A 20,181-nucleotide genomic window follows, 5' to 3' on the forward strand; every position below is an offset into this window, starting at 1 on the left:
TAAGCAAACTTTTAGCCAGAGGAAGTTTCATTCTCTTAAATGGATTTTCATTGAACCACAAATTTATGGCAATCATGAAGAAGAAGAAGAGTTTGGATTTGATATCCCGCTTTATCACTACCCGAAGGAGTCTCAAAGCGGCTAACATTCTCCTTTCCCTTTCTCCCCCACAACAAACACTCTGTGAGGTGAGTGGGGCTGAGAGACTTCAAAGAAGTGTGACTAGCCCAAGGTCACCCAGCAGCTGCATGTGGAGGAGCAGGGACGCGAACCCGGTTCCCCAGATTACGAGTCTATCGCTCTTAACCACTACACCACACTGGTGTAGTGTGTAGTGGTCTCAAAGCTTGTCCAGCTGCACTCATTGCACCAAAATATTCCTTACCATCAACAATAATAATAATAATAATAAATTTTATTTATATCCCGCCCTCCCCAGCCGAAGCCAGGCTCAGGGCGGCTAACAACAATCAAATAATCAAACAATCAAATAAACCAACATTCTAAAAATATTTCATTATAAAAATTAATTAAAATCAAGTTAATGGCAACCATTAAGCAAAACTCTGTGCAGGTTGCTAGAGGAGGGAGTCAGGCTGCGCCCTGACCAAAGGCCTGGTGGAACAACTCTGTCTTGCAGGCCCTGCGGAAAGATGTCAAGTCCCGCAGGGCCCTAGTCTCTTGTGACAGAGCGTTCCACCAGATTGGAGCCGCAGCCGAGAAGGCCCTGGCTCTAGTTGAGGCCAGCCTAACCTCTCTGAGGCCTGGGACCTTCAGGATGTTTTTATTTGCAGACCGTAGGTTTCTTTGTGGGGCATACCAGGAGAGGCGGTCCCGTAGGTACGAGGGTCCTAGGCCGTATAGGGCTTTAAAGGTTAAAACCAGCACCTTAAACCTGATCCTGTACTCCACCGGGAGCCAGTGCAGCTGATATAGCACCGGATGAATGTGGTCTCGCAGCGAAGACCCCATAAGGAGTCTCGCCGCGGCATTCTGCACCCGCTGGAGTTTCTGGGTCAGTCTCAAGGGCAGCCCCACGTAGAGCGAGTTACAATAATCCAGTCTGGAGGTGACCGTCGCATGGATCACAGTGGCTAGGTCAGGGCGAGAGAGATAAGGGGCCAACTGCTTAGCTTGGCGGAGATGAAAAAATGCCGCCTTTGTTATAGCTGTAATCTGCGCCTCCATAGAGAGGGAGGTATCAAAGATTACACCCAAACTCTTAACGGACGGTGCTGGCACTAACTGCACCCCCGCAAGAGATGGGAGTTGCCCCCTCAATCCCATATCGTCCCGTCCCAGCCAGAGGACCTCTGTCTTCGAAGGATTTAACTTCAACCGGCTCCCACGTAACCATCCAGCCACAGCCTCCAGGCATCTGGTCAGTGTGTCTGGGGCCGAGTCAGGAAGGCCATCCATCAACAGATAGAGTTGGGTGTCATCGGCATACTGATGGCAGCCCAGCCCAAAACTCCGAACAAGCTGGGCGAGGGGGCGCATAAAGATGTTAAAAAGCATCGGGGAGAGAATCGCACCCTGAGGCACTCCACACACCAAGGAGTGGCGCGATGACAATTCCCCCCCAAGCGCCAACAAAAATTCAAAAACCATATTTGGGCAATACCTTAATCATGCCAGCCAAAATATTACAAAACAAAGGTTCAGTTTAATCATTGTGCTAGTTGATTTGTAGTAGACCTCAAAATTATTGTTTTATTAGACTTTGAACATTCCATTCTGTTTTTTTGAAGCAGGAGGTGTTATTGTGTGCACTGTACAGATGCAAACTGAAACCTAACTGACTTGTCCAATGTCATACTAAGTTTTGGTACTAACTGTGGAAAGTAATTCTAGAGGAAACATGAAACAAGCTGGGATTGCTCATATGACTGGATTCCAAATTGATTGATTGAAGTTTGAATTCCACCAGCTCTGCGATGCAATTAGAGCAGAGCTAGAGAATTGTTGGCACTCCAAGTGCTGCTGAACTATGCCTCCCATATCTTCGATCATTAGCTGCGGCTGTTGGGAGTTGGAGTCCAACAACATCTGGAGCATCAAAGGTTCTCTGCGCCTTTCTTAATAAGAAAGTTATTGCAAGCATAAATGTGAGAGCACACATACACAAAAGATTTCAGGGTAGAGCAAGCCCCACTGAACTCAATGGGACTTTTGCGGAGACATGCATAGGATTGTGCTTCAAGAGCACAAGAACGTCTACTGGAAAATATGAAAGGAGAACCATCTAATAGCATCCCTCCTTCTACTCCATCTGAAAACACCCCTCCCTGTGATTAAAATCTCCCTTAGAGCTGCTTACCATTTCAATGGAAGAATAATCTTCTAGCTTTTCAAAAAGACTAAGGGTATCATCAGAATATTATAAACAATGCCCCAAGCAAGGGCAATGATATCCTACTGACCTGTTGTGTTTTCCTCCTCTCGCTTGGGGTGCATGAGACGGAAGGGCAGTTCCATGGCCACCTCGCTGTGTGGAGAGAGGAAAGAAAGTAGGATGATACCTACATAGCACCAAACAACCTTAGCAGTTCCCCACACTATTTGGTTTATCCAGTCATTAAAGGTAAAGGTAAAGGGACCCTGACCATTAGGTAGAGTCATGGACGACTCTGGGGTTGTGGCACTCATCTCGCTTTACTGGCCGAGGGAGCTGGTGTACAGCTTCCGGGTCATGTGGCAAGCATAACTAAGCCGCTTCTGGCAAAACCAGAGCAGTGCACAGAAATGCCATTAGACCACAGAGCCACCCGCATCCCTTTATCCAGTCATTACCCAGATCTAAATCTAGGGGGGCTATTTAACTCAGAGTAGTCCTGCTGAAATTAATGAACATGACTAAGTTAGGTCCATTAATTCCAGTGGGTCTGCTCTGAATAAAGCTTAGTTGAGGCATAGGCAAACTCGGCCCTCCAGATGTTTTGGGACTACAACTCCCATCATCCCTAGCTAACAGGACCAGTGGTCAAGGCATAAGAGTCCACGGTGCAGATGGGAAAGGCCCTAGGTCTATTTCTATCCCACCTTTCAATCAAATTGTTCCTAAGGTGATTGTTGCTAACACTTTTTTTATTATGATTGCTTTCCTCCTGCTGCATTCTTTTGCTATTAATTGTTGATGTAGTTTATATTTTTATTTGAAAGCAGTGTTAAATTTACTATAGAAAGGTAAGATATAAATGTATTAAGTGAGTAATAATGATAGAATACAAATACAATAATTAATGACCAGTGCCTGGTTACAGTTACTACGCAAGTGCTGACAATGGGTTAACAAACGAAAATACTTATTATCCAGCTAAATTTGACGAAAACCACTACTAGCATGAAGGACTGTGAATAACTCGGCTCATGCTAGTTTATTGGCAATTTCTTATACAGTAGGCCATTTGAAATGTTCCACCTTGACTGTCACTTTCACTTTTCTGTCTGTAACCACTGAAAGGGCTGGCACTGCAGTTTTCATTTATTACCCACCAGAAAATCGTGTCCTCTTGGGGAGGGCATGAAAGGCAAACACACTAAAGAAACTCGCCTAACAACACTGGAAATCAATGATCTGGATGCTCAATAATCTGGATGCTCAATAAAAGGAATTGAACAAAGGGTGAGAATTCAGAGAAAAGGTATATTGTAGAAGTAGTAGTGTTCACTCCTCTGTGAGTAAACATACCTTATACACAGAATATTGGGCCTAGTCCATGGTGGAAGCTCATAGTTATTAAGCTAAGACTGTGAACACATTGTACCTTTAAAGCACATTCAAAGTGCATTCTTTCCCTCAAAGAATTCTGGGCATTGTAGTTTAACTTTCACAGAGTTACAATTCCTAGCAACCCTTAAACAAACTTTAGTGCCCAGAATTCTCAGGGGTGGTGGTGGTTAAGAATGTGCTTTAAAAGGTATAATGTGTAATAAGAGTAAAAATGGAAGATCCATTTTCAGATAAGCCTAGCAATATAATCAAATGTTGCAAGAGCAATTGGGGAGGGGGACAGAGAAAATCTTGCAGATTTACCTGGAAATGAAATCTCCTAGCAGGCTAAGATATAATCAAATAAAATAAAAACAATCAAAGCTTACAAAATTCCTTAGCAAAGTCAGGCATATTTCATATCCTCTTCATGCAGAATGTAGCTCAGAATTATCCATGCTTGCAATGTAGCATTCATGTATTATCCCATTCCACATCACTCAAGTATTCCTTCTTCATTTGGCTTGGCAACATCTACTTACTTTTAAGAAAGAACATTCATACAAATATTCACCATTTTACAGGATAGCTAATTTATTAAGCATGGAACCAATGTGTTAGAATTATCTATACAGTGGTACCTTGGTTTGCAACCGCTTTGGATTACAACCGTTTTGGATTACAACCACGTCAAACCCGGAAGTGTGTGTCCCTTTTTTTGGATTAAAACCCATTTTTTTTTTGGATTACAACCAATTTTGGGGGGGGAGGCCCCATTGGCGAAAGCGCTCCTTAGGTTACAACCTGTTTGGGTTTACAACCGGACCTCCGGAACGGATTATGGTTGTAAACCAAGGTACCACTGTATAATCTAAAGCAATGAGGATGCCTTTTAATATATAAAAAAATAAAAAAATTGTCCAGTAGCACCTTAGAGACCAACTAAGTGTATTTTTCATCTTTGTTGGAAGCCGCCCAGAGTGGCTGGGGAAACCCAGCCAGATGGGCGGGGTACAAATAATAAATTATAATATTATTATTATTATTATAACTAAGTTTGTTCTTGGTATAAGCTTTCGTTTGACTGCATCAGACCAACACGGATACCTACCTGAATCTACAAACTTTTAACTACAGGATACTGAAAACCTCTCTTACCCTGAGACCGTGAGCTTCACCTTTATCTTGTAAGCAACCAGGATCCCCAGAACTGTCTTGTCTAGCCCATCTTTAATACTATTGGGGATAAAAAGAGTAGGATTATGACATGCAGTTGAAGCAACTTGCTGTCCAACAGGAAGGAGGATCCTCCCAGGGCAGTTACACTAATTGAGAAGGTTCCAAGGCAAGATTGATCCTAGGGTGAATTCAGCTAAGCATACAGGAAGCTTCTGCACTTACATTTATTGCCTAACACGGCAATAGAAGACATCCTATTTCTATATTCCACAGGCTGTATACACGCAACATATCATTCCAGAATCAGTGGGGATTGAGTAATTGTTTTTTTGTATGTAGTACACAAACAATTTAGATCTATTATTTTGACCATGAAAAGTACTTCTGAGGAAACTGGCTTCATTTTGAAAATAAACATTTATTCTGCATTACCCTGCTGTGTGTCCATTTGAAAGTGGATGTAGTCAGTACCAATGACGGTACCCAATGACGTTGTAGTCATATGAAGAAGAGTTTGAATTTGATATCTTGCTTTATCACTACCCAAAGGAGTCTCAAAGTGGCTAACATTCTCCTTTCCCTTCCTCCCCCACAACAAACACTCTGTGAGGTGAGTGGGGCCGAGAGACTTCAGAGAAGTGTGACTAGCCCAAGATTACCCAGCAGCTGCATGTGGAGGAGCTGAGACGCAAACCCGGTTCCCCAGATTATGAGTCTGCTGCTCTTAACCACTACACCACACTGGCTCTCCACGTGATATGCCAAGATCGTAATCATCAAGTCCTTCTTCCTTCATTTGGGGCATGTGCAGGGAGAAAAAGGTGTGGGTAACTTAAGGAAGGGGACGATTTTCAAATGCATATCAAGGTAGCATACTCAGGATCTAGAATTAATCTAGATGGAAAGCAGCATGTTGAGGATGAGCATGAATGAATCCAGACTGAGGGGGGAAACCTACAGTTTTCTGCTGCAAATGGGTTATATGTCTATACATATTCAACTCACATGGTACTAGAAGCCAAGTTGGTGTCTTCATCTTTTAACTTCCCATCCAGGGCTATGCCTAGTTTTACTCGATTGTTTGACAGCAAAGGCAGAACTGTTATAGTCTTTGAGATGATGCAGTTGGGCTGTATCTTTTCCCTGGAATGCACATTGCAGGGGATTAAATAGAATACAAGTTTTATTCTGGATCCTTTCACACTGGCCAAAATTCAACCTTCCAACTTCAATAGGATCCAGATGAGGGGCACAAAACATAAGACCACAGTTGAAGAAGGGAGGGACGGGAAATATACATCTTAGCAGAAAGATGCAGAGTTAGACCTCTGTCAGAGAGAAATCAGGAAGCAACACAATGTATAGGTGTGAATTTCTATGTTCTAGTGAGGTAGGCAGCTAAAGGGAATGTAACAGAGGGAAAAACTGGCAGAACAGCTTAGGATGCACTCACTCTGCCTCTTCCAGAGCTACTGTCTTGGTGTAGAAATCACTGGAGTACAGGACCACATTGGCAACTTGTTCCACTGAGGAGGGAACGAGATGGGAAATTAACAACTGGAAAACCAAGAGGGTCTAGCCTATTTCCTATAATTCTTCTGAGCATTCTGAAGGAAGCTGTCGCTTCTCTTTATGCCTCTGTTCCCCTCTACTTTTGTTTGTGGCATCATATACTAAATTATGGACTGGTAATACCGGTAATTTTGCTTTGGCAGAGCACAGGGAAACATGGTTCCAAGGCAATAACAATAGCAGTTCTTGGAAAACCATGTGGAGATCCTTTCACACTGAAAGTGCTGAGTTATCCCAACCCCACCATCACTGCCTGTTATTATATTATGGACCCCTCTAGATTGCTGATTTGTTGCAGGTGTATTCTGCCACATATTCTTGACACGATACTGTAACAGTACATTAGTGGTGGATTGATTCTGCTTTAGTTTGTTTATTGATGCTTCCCTAGGGCTGCCCAGTGGGGCTGTAGTCCAACAAAAGCAGGACAAAAATAAACCAGAACATCTGTGGCATAAAAAGTTACAGGATATCAGGAGGAAGTTATGGGATATACACTGATTGGAAATGGAGCAGTGTCACGATGACCCCCCCCCCAAGTGTTGCAGGTGCAAACCATATTGAAAGTGGAATTATGTGTGACTCCCTCAATAGCATTGTGGGCATAAATAATCATGGATGCTCAATCCTTCTACCCTGCTATTCCCTGATAACAAACATATCATGGCATTATGGGGGAAATTAGCATTTTACCTGATACACTGATCTTCTTAACCACCTTATCTGAATTGTTGATCACAGTCACCGTAACAGGGATTGCCTCACCATGGTAAAAGACCTGGAACAATTGGACTGACTTAGCAGGAGGGTTCATCTGGTCTACATAAGACATCTTTCATCTTCTATGCACTTGCATGGTCAGCCTCTGTAGGAAAGCCTTGGGCCTTGTTTATATCTCCTGAGAGTCAGCAGAAGGCTTTAATACACTGGACATCCAAGGACTGTTCCATACCATACATTTAAAGCATATCCCATGAATGTTTAAAGCACATGGTTTTCCCCCTCAAAGAGCCCAGGGAAATGTTGTTTCTCCCCACAGAACTACAATTATCAGCACCCTTAAACTGCACTTCCCAGGAGTCTTTAGGGGAAGCCATGTGCTTTAAATGTGCACTGGATGTCCTTTAAATGTATGCTGTGGATCTGTCCCCAGTTTCTCCCAAGAAGAACTGTTGTTGCAAATAGTTCCAAAGCCCTTGATCAGTGGTCTCTTAAATAGGAGATCAAATAACTCAGAGATGTAAAATGCACACTTTTAAAAAGCCAGGGCATTAATTTCCAAATGAAAGACCAGCTCACCTCTTTGCTGAGGCATGCCTTCAGGTGCAATGGTTTCTTTGACAGGAAAAAATGCCAGCTGGTCTCTGCATGAGGCTGGGGTCCTGGCACTTCTGGAGCATACTGGACTTTGCGGATCAGCAGGCGTGTGGAGTTCCTAAGGGGGGGGGAAACAGGTTTGTTTCTATGCTGAACTGGTGGCGGTGGCGAGCAGTTGTGGGAGCAGTAGTGCCAAGCTGTGAAATAGGGATGAAAGAGGTAGCACCAAGGGCAGTGACAGAAGGTCTTTACTGCCATTACAAGTCATCCTTGGTAAAGCAGCAATAGGGTGCAGGGAGTGGTACACAAAGTAAGTAGCCGTTCCTCTTCTCCCCCTGCCCAGAGATTCAGAGCAGGCTGTTAATTACCGGTAAATATAGCTCCTTATTCAACTGCTCCATTTCCCCCATTTTCCATCCAACATCTGTCAAAAAAAGTTACCTCTTGAGAACCTTCTCTTCCACATTTTCTGTCGAGAACGCTTTGACCTCAAAATCCACCCCGCAGCACTGCAAGGAAAGATGGGGGTGACAGGTTATGGCTGTTGGGCTTGAGTGTATTAAGCGTCAGCATGCAAAAGAACCCATCCAATAGCCAATTTAAGAGTCAAACTATGTGTTACATTACCTATGTAGCTGTGCTTTTAAGTGCAGTTAAACAAACAAACAACCAAATTGCCATTGTGGGAATCCCAGTAATGTCCGGAAATATGGCAGCCCTAGTGGTGGTGGTGGTAGGGGTAAAGGTAAAGGGACCCCTGACCATTAGGTCCAGTCATGACCGACTCTGGGGTTGCGCGCTCATCTTGCTTTATAGGCCGAGGGAGCCGGCATTTGTCCGCAGACAGCTTCTGGGTCATGTGGCTAGCATGACTAAGCCGCTTCTGGCGAACCAGAGCAGCACACGGAAACGCCATTTACCTTCCTGCCGGAGCGGTCCCTATTTCTCTACTTGCACTTTGACATGCTTTTGAACTGCTAGGTTGGCAGGAGCAGGGACCGAGCAACGAGAGCTCACCCCGTCATGGGGATTCGAACCGCTGACCTTCTGATTGGCAAGTCCTAGGCTCTGTGGTTTAACCCACAGCGCCACCCGTGTAGGGGTAGGGTGCTTTAACTCTCTGCACCCCAGTATGGCCCCAGTCCATGTCAGGGGCCCCACACTTTCAATTTGCATAGGAATAAAAGCTTCCTATGCATCTGCCATAGGTCATATGCACAGACCTTTTCAATACAGGTGCACATTCACTGAGAAATCCCAACACCATTTCTGCCTAAAACAGGAGACATAACATTGGTCCTTAACTGGAAGGAGATAGGACGTATTTAAAAATGGGTGTGCTCACTTGGTTTTTATAAACTTGTACTCCACCTGAGCACATCACAGAGTACCTTCCCATGAGCTTGTTTTGCTGGGCCTGGGAAGGTGAGAAGCAGACCACACACAGGGAAAAGGCCCTTGCTTAGCTATGCTTTCCTAGGGTGACCCATAATATTATCTAATACCATACACAAACTTTCACACAACATGTTCCTTTCCAGTATTGCCTGATATTTTTTGTTAAGAGAGTGTTGCAAAAGTTATTGTCTTCCTTGCTATTTGTGTCTATTTCTGTGGGACCAGCTGTGTCCAACATCCACTTGGAAAACAGTTCCCCTGAAACAAACTTCCACTAGGGATCATCATGTCACCTCATCAGCAGTGAGAAAACGTGGGAGCAGATGCTAATTCTTGGATTTTACTTTCTTAGTAAATATATACAATCCTGTTCCCACAGTTCTCACCTTCTCGACATCCTTGGGATGCTGCAAGCATACTGAACAAGGTAGATAGTCTGGAATCTGTAAGGGTGAGGAAGACAAAAGACACTGGACACAGGTCATTCAACTGCATGCTACAGTTAGTTTAGCTGCTACAGAAGTTTAGTTCTTGAGGCATGGCCACCTTCTCCACTGTCAGAAGCAGCAGGCAGTCTGCCTCTGAATGCCATTTGCTGGGAATCAAAAGTTGGGAAAGTGCTTTTGCGCTCAGGTCTTGCTTTCAGGCTTCCAGTGGGCACCTGGTAGGCCATTAATAGAACAGGATGCTGGACTCGATGGGCCTTAGGCCTGATCCTGCAGGGATCTTCTTACATTCTTAAGGTGCTGCAAAGCACACTGCCTTAGGTAATATGAGAGACCCAGCTAAAGGTCAAACCTTACTCAAACCACCTCCTGTATTCTGCCCACCTCATGTATTCTGCTGCTAGATATGAAGCGAAGAGTTGATATGGGTCGGGGGGGGGGGATGAATGTATGGAGACACCTAAAGTGAAAATATGCTGTAAAGCCACTTTCTAACCACTTTCCTTTTTTTCTTTTTCACTTAATTTATTTATTATTAATGTTGTAATACATATATGAAATCTTTACATATTGATACATATACATTATATTCGTAAATTCACATTTTCACATTTCATTATGTAACAACATTTATCCATTTCTTATTTCTTGCCCTGTGTCTTCCCTCCACCCGTGCGTGACTTCCTTGTTATTATTTTGTGACTTTATTATTGAGGTTGTAATTTTGTATCTTAATAATTAAACATTCAATCTTATATATCTGCTTAGCTTAATTTAACTTAACTTTGTGAAATCAGTCTATACATATCAATAAATTCTTGTTGGAGCGTCTTTTGGTCATGTATTTCTTCTACACATTTCCATTCCTGTTTGAGATTTTGATTAGATTGCATTCTAATTGTTGCCGTCATTTTTGCTAATTCAATCATTTCAAAAGATTTATTATTTCTAACCACTTTCCTATCAAATTGTCAAGTCACAGAACTGAGAGGAGCCCCGCAGAATACTTACTGTTAACACAAAAGGATGTGCGTTTTTACCCAGTTTATTCAGTAGGCATTCCTGCAAGCTGGAGAGCGGTCTCTGTTTTTCTAGCGATGGATATACCTGTACCATGCAAAAATAGAGGTCCTTCCGGAAAGTCAGGCCCATTATATCAATATCTTCTTGCCCATACCGAAAAGCACAAGTGAGTGTCACATACACTAGGAAGAAGACACAACGAATGTTAAAAAACACTGTGCTAAACCAACTAGGGGTATCATCTGCTCACATGGAAAGTCTGTGCTTAAAGGTCTGAGAGTGGACACCTGCAAGCTGAGGGCCTGGGACAAAGCTCAAGGTTAAACAAGCTCACTTTATGTCTGCCTCAGCTAGCAAAAGACAGTCAGAAGAAGCTGGGTTCATTTGGTGGCTGTGGTTTTCCACTGCTCTCTTGGGGAGTGCAAGGTGCTGGGGTCAGTAAGCTTTCCGGGCCAGTGGGCACACTTGCAAACCAGCTAAAGTATCGTGGGCACAACACACACATGCTGCAGCCAGGAACAATTTGCAATCTGTTATACTGGCTGCAATACAATGCCTCTTTCAAGCCTGATTTTAATAAAGATTCTGTCAGCATGCATCTAGGAGCAAACAGAAGATTGTATAAAATGGACATGTGAATGCATTTGGCACTAATTACTGTGGTTATACTAACATTTGGGACTAGAGGAATTATATATCTGGCCCAATGACATAACTCTTATATACCTATGAAAACATGCTTGGTAACCATGTTTTCTTTTCCTGAGTGGAGTTTATTTGTGTAAATCAAGAGACATTTTAACTTTAAAGCTGGATATTAATACTTAAATCTCCAAAAAACCAATTAAGTCATCTGACCTTTTTTATCCTTTACAATATCAGGATCAAGCAACACCACACCATCTGTATTGAGAAAACACAGAAAGGAGCCATTCTGGGACACTGTATACTCAAGCTTTGTAAAAAGAAGTGTAAAAAAGATTTTTAAAATTTGAAATCACGCTGGGCTTACCCACAGGTTCCACCTCATCTACATGGTCAATGAAATCTCGCTTGCCTATGTAGATCGTAACCTGGAAGACAGGGAAACTCATGATTGGACAAGGCCGCTTCATAGCTCAACTTAAGGATGTCATTCAGTTGTAAACCAATGCCAAGCAAAAAGTATACCTTCAGAGCAGACAAGACTACTCAAACCTCTTGATGCATCAGGATTCAGAAATGTAATAGAAGTAGAGTGTCTGGATGCATTGTACAAAACAAAATACTGCATTTTCCCATCTATAGGACGCCCCCATGTAAAAGACCCCCACCAATTTTTGTGGACTCAATTTTAGGAAAATATGGGGAGATGGCCCAAAGTTGCTGAGCCTCTCCCTCCAAGCAGCTGCGGGCAGGAAACATTCCCTAGATCGTTTCCCATGTGCAGCGGCATCAGGGGATGCCACCAGATGCCACCATGTGTGGGAAGCGATCCAGGGAATGCCCGTCGCACACAGCGGCATCGGGGAAATTTGTGCTCCCCCGAGAGCGCAACCTCCCCCGATGCCGCCACTTGTGGGAAACAACCCAGGAAGTGCCCGTCGCAACCTCTCCCAATGCTGCCGTCGTGCACAGGAAATGACCCAGGGAGCGCCCGCCGCATGCAGCATCGGGGAAAGTTGCACTCCCCCCAACGAGCTGGCTGGCAGCGTGCCACTTCTCCCCCCCCCCATGCCACTATCTGTGTATTGGATGACCCCAGTTTTTTGACGTGATTTTTGAGTCAAAGAACCTTGTCCAATACACAGAAAAATACAGTATTTAAAATTAAGAATCAGTGTCCAGGAAAACATGGTTAAAAATACAGATTTGTAAGATGGTCATTACTTTCTCCACAAATTACTTGAGGGAGAGCATTTCAGAGGATGGGTGCTTCCACCAAGAAGGCCTACTTCCATGCTCTCATCTAGTGACAATCTGCTGGTTGTGGAATGACCAATAGATTCTCCTTGGAATAAATTAAAGAACGGCTTGGTCTGTACTGGTTTGGTATCAAAGATTTTCTTGGTCTGACATGGAGGATGAGGAAGCCTCCATTGGTGCCAATGGGCTCTCCCTGCTGCTGCCGCCACCAAACCTCCCCTTGCTGTACACTGAAATCTGAATGAAAATCCCCCAATGCCTACTATTTAATTTTTTTACAACTCTGGTGTGCTTCCAAGCTTAGCATTTGTAGGGGAAACCTACATGGAAGACATTTTGTAGCTTGAGGACATAGTATGAGTTTGTATGATTCTTCCTCCCTGCTTATTGGTAGCTTGGGGCTTGGTTTGATTTGTGGTTTGGACTCCAGGGATAAGTAGCAGCAGAATGGGGGAGAGCAGAATGTGGTCTAGTTGCTGGCTGAGGGTCTGCAGGTAGCAGTGCACGAAAAGGCTGATTATGCTGACCCGGTATATTGGCCTAGCTTACCAGGTGGGAGGAATTGAGCTATTAGGCCAGGCCGCATGAGGCCACTAAGGGCCTGGAGTATATACACCATACTTCAATGTAGACTCTGATCAAAAGGGTGCTGTGTACTGGCCAACCGCCGTCTCTCTGTTCTCAAACTCTGGAGCTCCTGATAGCAGAAGTATACCATCTGGTTCTTGCTGTGTTGTTTTGCTTAAAGACTGCTTTCTTTGTGCTGTCTCTTTAATAGGAGCACCGAGGTTCCCTCCATTTGTGCTGCTGTTTGCCAGGGGTGGCCAAAGTCACTTTGTCTCCTGAGGTAAAACATACCCTGTGATGAGGGGACGTGATGAGGCTCTGCAAAGCCTTGCCACGGGGGGGGGGGGTATGTCAAACTCTACAAGTGTGTCTGCAACACCTCCCTCTTGCTGTATTGGGGAGAGAGAGGTGTTGTGGAGAGCTTTGCCACTGGCCTGCCTCCACCCCTAGCAAGGGAGAGAGACCAATGGCAATGCTGTGCAGCAGAATGTTCTGCTGCCATTGAAGCCTCCCTTATCTGGATTGCTTCTCTGGCGGCAACAAAATTGGTGGGGCACCATGTCTTGTGTTTCTGCCACCTGAGGTGGCTGCCTCACCCTGTCTAATGGGTGAACCGGCTCTGGTTATTGTCACTGAATCCCAAAAGTGCCCTTGCGTTTGGCAAGGCAGCACCGCATGTACTTTTGTCTCTTAGAAATAAGCACTTCTGTATCAGAAGCTTACCACTGAAACAACACACTGCTTCCAGTCCAAACCATTTGTCCTGCTAAGTACTCACAGCTTTGTCATGAGAGGTCTTCTTGTAGACATGAGTCTTAAAAGGCATAACATTCTTCAAAGAAATTTCAGAAACAGAGACCATCTTTGGAGTGTCGGGGCAGCTCATCAATACGGTTATGTGACCTGGTAAGAAGGAATGTTTCTTGCATCAAGGGATCATTAGATCAGCGACACACAGCTACAAGACAAGCTGAGGATGGTTTGAAAGCATACTGAGGGCATGCAGAAAATCTTAGTAACCTTGTGTGGAGCATTCAACGGTGGCCCAGGAGTCAAAATAGCATGTAGAGCAGGAGTGGCTGGCCTTTCTTGGTCTGAGGGTCACATTTACTTGTGGCATGTCATGCCACCCCACCTCATTCTTGTACACATACTTGCATGCACACAATTCCCTCTCTGCTCCTTGGATGAGCAAGCAGATCATCGGAAGGAACCCTCTATCTACTACACACACACACACACACACACACACACACACTAACTACACACACACACACACATATATATAAAATGTAAAGGGACCCCTGACCGTTAGGTCCGGTCGCGGATGACTCTGAGGTTGCAGTGCTCATATATATAAATTTTATTTTTGATGCCACAACCAAAATTGGTGGAGTCTGGAGTGGGAAGACAGAAAAAATTGCTTGGGAAGTTGGATCATAATCCTTCGCTGGGATTAGCCAGCCCTGTATTAGAGGTTCAAGCTTGAGATTTGAGTGGTGCTGTTGAAATATTAACATAGGCTGCTTCCAGACTATCACTATTTTGCAGGATGGATTCAATAAAGCCGGCAAATGTAGGTTTGTGCCATTAAACCCATTTCATTTCCCCCCCCAGTAAGGCAAGTGACAGGTGGCCAACCAAATGTCCTTTCTGTGGTGTATTCCTGATGAATTGTGCTAATGAGGGTATTTGGGTGGTTATACACAATCCCACTTTCAATACTGGCTGCATTTGCAAATGTTTTGCAGAAAAACTGGAGAAACATTGAAAAGCAACTTTCAAAGGAGAATGATGTGTGGACAGTCCTGTACAAATCCATTACTAATGCGCTATTATTGCATCAATGATATGTTGCAGAATACGCCCACAGCTCCCCCCACCCCAAAGTCTGGAGGGGCTGGTAGAAATGCACTTGAATGTGTGGAATGGCAATTGAATAATGGAGAGTTGCAGAACCTCTGCGGCAAGAAATCTTAATAACTACTCAATAAGCAGGTAATGTGGAAGCAACCTTAAAAATTCAGTTATCCTGCAGTACTTATGTTCTGCTCCAATACCATATGAGCACTGTCTGTTTATAGTCTACACTACAGTGATAGCCCAGTCTGCAGAAGGGCTGGAGCTTGCCTATGACCCTTGTGCCGCCGCTTGGCACCAAGGGAATTAACTGCAGTGGTCAGGACGGAATACTGGAGCCAGGAGCTGCTGTTTTCGCTATTGGCTAGCAATGGTTTGTCTAACAGCTATTCCTCCTTAATGAGAGCTATTTCTTGAGAGATGTCATCAGGCTGGCTCAACAATTATGCTCCAATTAAGATCCAATTATGATGTAGAAAAACTAATTAAGCAATTCTGAACACATTATCTTTCAGTTACAATTCTATTAATTACAATTCTGATATGATTACATAATCTTATTAGCATACAACTGGTTAACCAAACAGTGTTACTGTCATAGCAATAAGAAATTGTGTTTGCTTTTAAAATGCATTTACATGCTTATCTCATACCTGCCCCGTATATATTCTTTATAGACTTTAAAAGCAGTTTAGATATTATAAAAGATACTCTTTTTGAAAAAGTGAAGTACAATGATTTATAGAATACGTTAATTCCCATCCCTTGTGTCAATGCCGTACATTCAGTAAGGGGGCGGGGAGAACCATTAGTACCAGTATACATGTTGTCATTTTCCCTCTCTCTCCGTCCCAAGATGGAAGCAATCTTGTTGGTTATCAAGGGCATGATCCTCAAGAAATGAAATGAGCTTCTCACCTCCTTTCCATCTGTCCAGGTGAGCCAGACAGGGGTGTCTCTGTGGGGAGTCCTTTGCCCCTGACTGATTTTATATTCACATTATCTTATAAATCAACTTCATCACAAGATTTCTTACAGAAGCATCCCATGCATGCTTCTTCTGAAGTAAAGGTGCTTCTAGATTACCTATTTAGAGCATTCATCCACATTTGTTTGCAGGGAGGTTAGAAGACATTGTGTCAAAGCAAGTGTTATCCTACACTTCCCATGCATTTTTCCATCACTTTCCTTTTAGCAAAAAAGTCCAACCTTCTGAGGAAACAGGATTGTTCCACAAAGCCTTCCAAGCAACTATAACAGCCCAAACCTGACTTTGTCGGTATGTGGTTGAATGCAAATGGAAAATGGCAACAGCCTGGAAGCACCCAAAATCTCAATGGGTTCACTGGAGATGAGCATTGCTCGCACCAGAGAAATAAAGAGTAGGACATTTACAGGACAATCGTAAACACTGCTTACTTAGAAATAGCCCACTAAATTCAATGGAGGCATTCTTAGGAATTCTGCCTTAGGCAGCAAATTTGCAACAACAACAAAATATCATACCTGGTGGAATTCCAAATACCCCAGTGGTTGAGGGAAAGAGAAACTTCCAGGAGCAGTAAAATGAAGACCCAACCTAACCCAACATATAAAACAACATAATCCAGGCCGATAGAGCTTGCTTGGTCTTCTGTTCTCTAAGAAGGTGAAGCATTAGGCCCTTTAGAGGCCAGGGTGGCAATTTGTAGCGGATCTGGAAATGGGATTTTAGTGCTTAGGGGGCCAAGTTTCCAATAGCGAATCCAGAGCCAGAATGTTATACCTGGATTATCAGATTGGAAACTGGTTAGATCAGCGGTGTTGGGCATTATCTAAGGGACCTCAATTCTACAATGTCAAGCTTCCCGATTTCACAATGCACATAGACAACACACAGAAGATTTAGCAAGCAGGTTATTGAAAGCAGCTTTATTTTAAACCTCTTTATCTCTTCCTTACTAGGGCTGAAAATCATCCCAGCCTGCTAATGAGCTAAAGATAAGCACTTGTTTGTGCATTACCGATTCTGTAATAGTTAATAGCATGCCTTTATAAAATGCAAGCACCTTATAGAACTGTATGTGCCTCACTACCATCTCCCCAAACCAAAAATTCCCATTTTGTTTGTGTTTCTCATTTTTCCAGTCTTAAATTCATTTATCCACATTTCTGCAGCAGTTTACTATGGAGAAAAAATGTGTATTCATGAAAATTATTTGCATTTTTTGTGAATTTCTCCTAATAAACATATTTTTATGTTTATGTACATTTATGTACAAATTTATGCAAGCAATTCCCCCAGTACAATATATCTTTGTATGTTATTTTCACACATATTTTCATTTTTATGCACACTTGCCTATAATGCATGTATTTTTGTGGACAGTGTTTGATTGGAGAACTGCATCATAACATCTGGGCAAGTGTGAAATATGAGATAAAGTAAAGCAGTGTGTTTGTGGGGACATCAGGGCAAGAACTATTATGTACCTCATGGCTGTGTTCTCCCTGTTCTAATATGACTAGAACAGTAAGAACATTTCTCCTTTACAACTCAATGGGTGATATGGAGAGCAAAGCCAGGCTCCATGTGCTAAGCCTACAATACATTCCATTTCTTTGTCTTGATAGGCTGTTACAGCAGAATGTGACAGAACCCTGGAATTGTTTTTAGTATATATTGGAAATGAATGTGGCACGTTTCTCTGTGAATAACTGATAGAGCATTTTGAATCATCTGCAGCCTCCTTGATATAGCTATCAGTTTGCCCACGCAACAGTGGATTTGGAAGCAAAGAACTGCTGCACATGTGCGGCACTGTCATTAGCTATGGGCCAGGGAGGGAGGCAGGGAGAAACAGAGAGCACATTCTGAAATACATCTTCTGCATGTGCATATTTGAGGCTGATGTGCACGTTAAGCTGAACTACAAAAATAGATCTGGGTGTGCTCAGCACAGACAGCATTTATTCCTCACCCCACATCATCTCATGTGGTCCCCATTAACTGCCCCCTCTGGATGGTGTGCACAACCTCACAACCTGGTTAGAAATGCAATCTACTAATAACAGCCCAAATTTTCACTAAAAGAGGCTGCAGTAACATGTTTAATTTCTAATATTTATGACTGCTTGAGACAGTGTGAAGCATTCTGAGGAACAGAACACACAGAAACTGTAAAAATATAATTCACTCTATTTGGGATTAGCTGAATAATAGCTAGCAACCCAAAAGTGATTGATAAGGAGGATGGCACATCTGAGAAGTACACATTAAACTCACCAATGTTTAATCAATTTTTCGGTGGCTGGAGTAGTATTTTGTATTGCAAACAAATTGGAAGTGGCATTAATGTTCAAAGATTATTTTGAGATTATTTCGAAGAAGTCTTTCACTTTAAAAACCCCACCCCCACATCATAAGGCTCACGACACTTCTATGGAAGGCAAATATGACTTAACTCATGGCAAAAATGTATTAAGCCCGGGGATGTGGGGAGGGAAGCTCCTTCTAATTAGTGCAAACAACAAAATTTCCATAGGGAGGGAGCAATTTGACATATTCCTAAGCATTCAAGTTTGTGCAGACCTCAATTCTTCTGTGTTTTATTCCAAGGCTTGTTGCTGGTATTTAATAAAATTTATAATTCAATCATAATAAGGCTAAACAATAATACTGAACAATAAAATATGCTCAGTATCCCCTTCCAGTTTTAACTTTCTCTAAAATGAAAGCCGCAGCTCCTTAGTGAGGTGGTGTGTGGAGGCAGGATGTATAATCATAACTCTCCCTATGGAAGGTTGCATTGGGCCCCCATTTCACTAGATCCTCAGTTTTGTAGCACAAGACTAACCCTGCCTAGTTTATTACATTACACCTCACCACTCCCACCTCTGCCTGCGCCATTCTCCTCCTTTGGAAACAATGCATAATCCTCAAGTAATCCTTCATCCCACTGATTCAGCACTAGGAACTGTCCTGGGTATTTGCTAGATCCCCAAGGTCAACTATGCAGAGTGCAGATGATAAAGGGCTGTAGCTCAGTGGTGGAGAACATGCCTTCCTTACAAAAGGTCAAAGGTTCAATTCCAGGCAACCCCAGCTAGAATTGAGAGAGCCCTCACCCAACCACACGAAACCCCCAAGTGCCACTACCAGTCAGTGAACAATAGCTAGATGGAGCAACGGTTTGAGGCAGCAATCCGTGTTGATGCTTTCTTAGCCAGGATATGCAATGTCAGATTTTTACTACATGAGGCGTCAAGGCACCAAACATACAGATTCCGTGGAAAGGAGGCAACTGCGGACATTTTGTTAAATCCATCTAACATTGTAACAGGTTTGTTGTCAGGGCTTGCATAGCTCTGTGCAATGCACTTTGCAGACCCTGACAATCCACTGAATACACGGGTCTTTCCAGGTGACTGCATCTTCACCTGCCCCACGCCTGACATCCTGGTGGGATTAAGCTCTCAGGCCCAAAGTTCCCACTCCTCCTCTAGCAGGAGGAAGACGGAACCCCCAACCACACCCCCATGTTTCTCAGCAGCAGCACAAAAAATTGCACAAACGAGAAGGGGGGGGATCCTCTTGCTAAATGGGGAAGACTGGCATTCTCTTTACTACTGCGCAGCCGCTAAGGGCTCTGTGCACAATGGAAAAGCAACAGGCAGCCTGTTAAGCAGATGAAAAGACAAAGGAGTCACATTGTGGGAGTCCATAGCAGCAACTTTGTTCCCCCGCTGCTCCTAGCCCTTCCTCAACCTGGAGGGTTTAATTCTACCAGGTTTAACTCTCTCCACTCCTAGCCACTGTTACATATGGAACTGCTGCTGTGAGAAGACACCAGTCAGGTGCCCACCAACCTCGCTTACAGACCAGCTCGACCTTTTTTGCAGTGAGCAGCTTTTACTCTGGATGCTGCCATGTTGATGGTCTTTGGAAGAGGATGTGAAAATAATTTGGCAGCTTTGCTATGGAAACCTGCTGTACTCCAATTCGTAGACAAGAGGTTGCGGAGGTTTGGATCAAGGGAAGGTGCTCCAGGCTGTGTGTGTGGAATTGTCTGTTCCAGTAGACCTGAACTACGTCACGAATTTGTGTCAATTGTTAAATATCAGCTGTGTAGACAGGAGGGAGAGAAATTAAAGAGAGCCACAATGTGTGCAGACTACACTGAAAGGATGCTAAACCTCTGCAAGCTGTGATATGAACTTCCC

At 43.5% G+C, this 20,181-nt stretch overlaps 1 protein-coding gene across 1 annotated transcript; it reads right to left on the reverse strand.

The window, feature by feature from the left end:
- Positions 1 to 2,156: 2,156 nt before the first annotated feature.
- On the reverse strand, positions 2,157 to 14,243 carry SAG (S-antigen visual arrestin). The gene is made up of 13 exons (XM_053389648.1): positions 13,898 to 14,243; positions 11,660 to 11,720; positions 11,506 to 11,550; positions 10,636 to 10,829; positions 9,565 to 9,621; positions 8,222 to 8,289; positions 7,763 to 7,898; positions 7,157 to 7,241; positions 6,345 to 6,417; positions 5,897 to 6,034; positions 4,871 to 4,948; positions 4,037 to 4,060; positions 2,157 to 2,488 (listed from the first exon to the last, which is right to left on the reverse strand). The coding sequence occupies exons 1-13, from the start codon at positions 14,003 to 14,005 to the stop codon at positions 2,416 to 2,418; spliced, it is 1,140 nt and encodes a 379-aa protein (XP_053245623.1). The 5' UTR covers positions 14,006 to 14,243; the 3' UTR covers positions 2,157 to 2,415.
- Between the last annotated feature and the right edge of the window lie 5,938 nt (positions 14,244 to 20,181).

Source organism: Podarcis raffonei, chromosome 5, assembly GCF_027172205.1.
Source record: "Podarcis raffonei isolate rPodRaf1 chromosome 5, rPodRaf1.pri, whole genome shotgun sequence".
Taxonomy (NCBI): Eukaryota; Metazoa; Chordata; class Lepidosauria; order Squamata; family Lacertidae; genus Podarcis; species Podarcis raffonei.

Bases quoted from the DNA above. Each gene is read 5' to 3' on its own strand.
- SAG (XM_053389648.1), bottom strand. From the start codon at position 14,005: ATGAGCTGCCCCGACACTCCAAAGATGGTCTCTGTTTCTGAAATTTCT. The intron at 10,830-11,505 runs GTCAGATGACTT...TCTTCTTCCTAG, and splicing joins TATTGTAAAGGATAAAAAAG to TGTATGTGACACTCACTTGT. The intron at 7,899-8,221 runs GTAACTTTTTTT...CCCCCCCCTTAG, and splicing joins GAAGAGAAGGTTCTCAAGAG to GAACTCCACACGCCTGCTGA.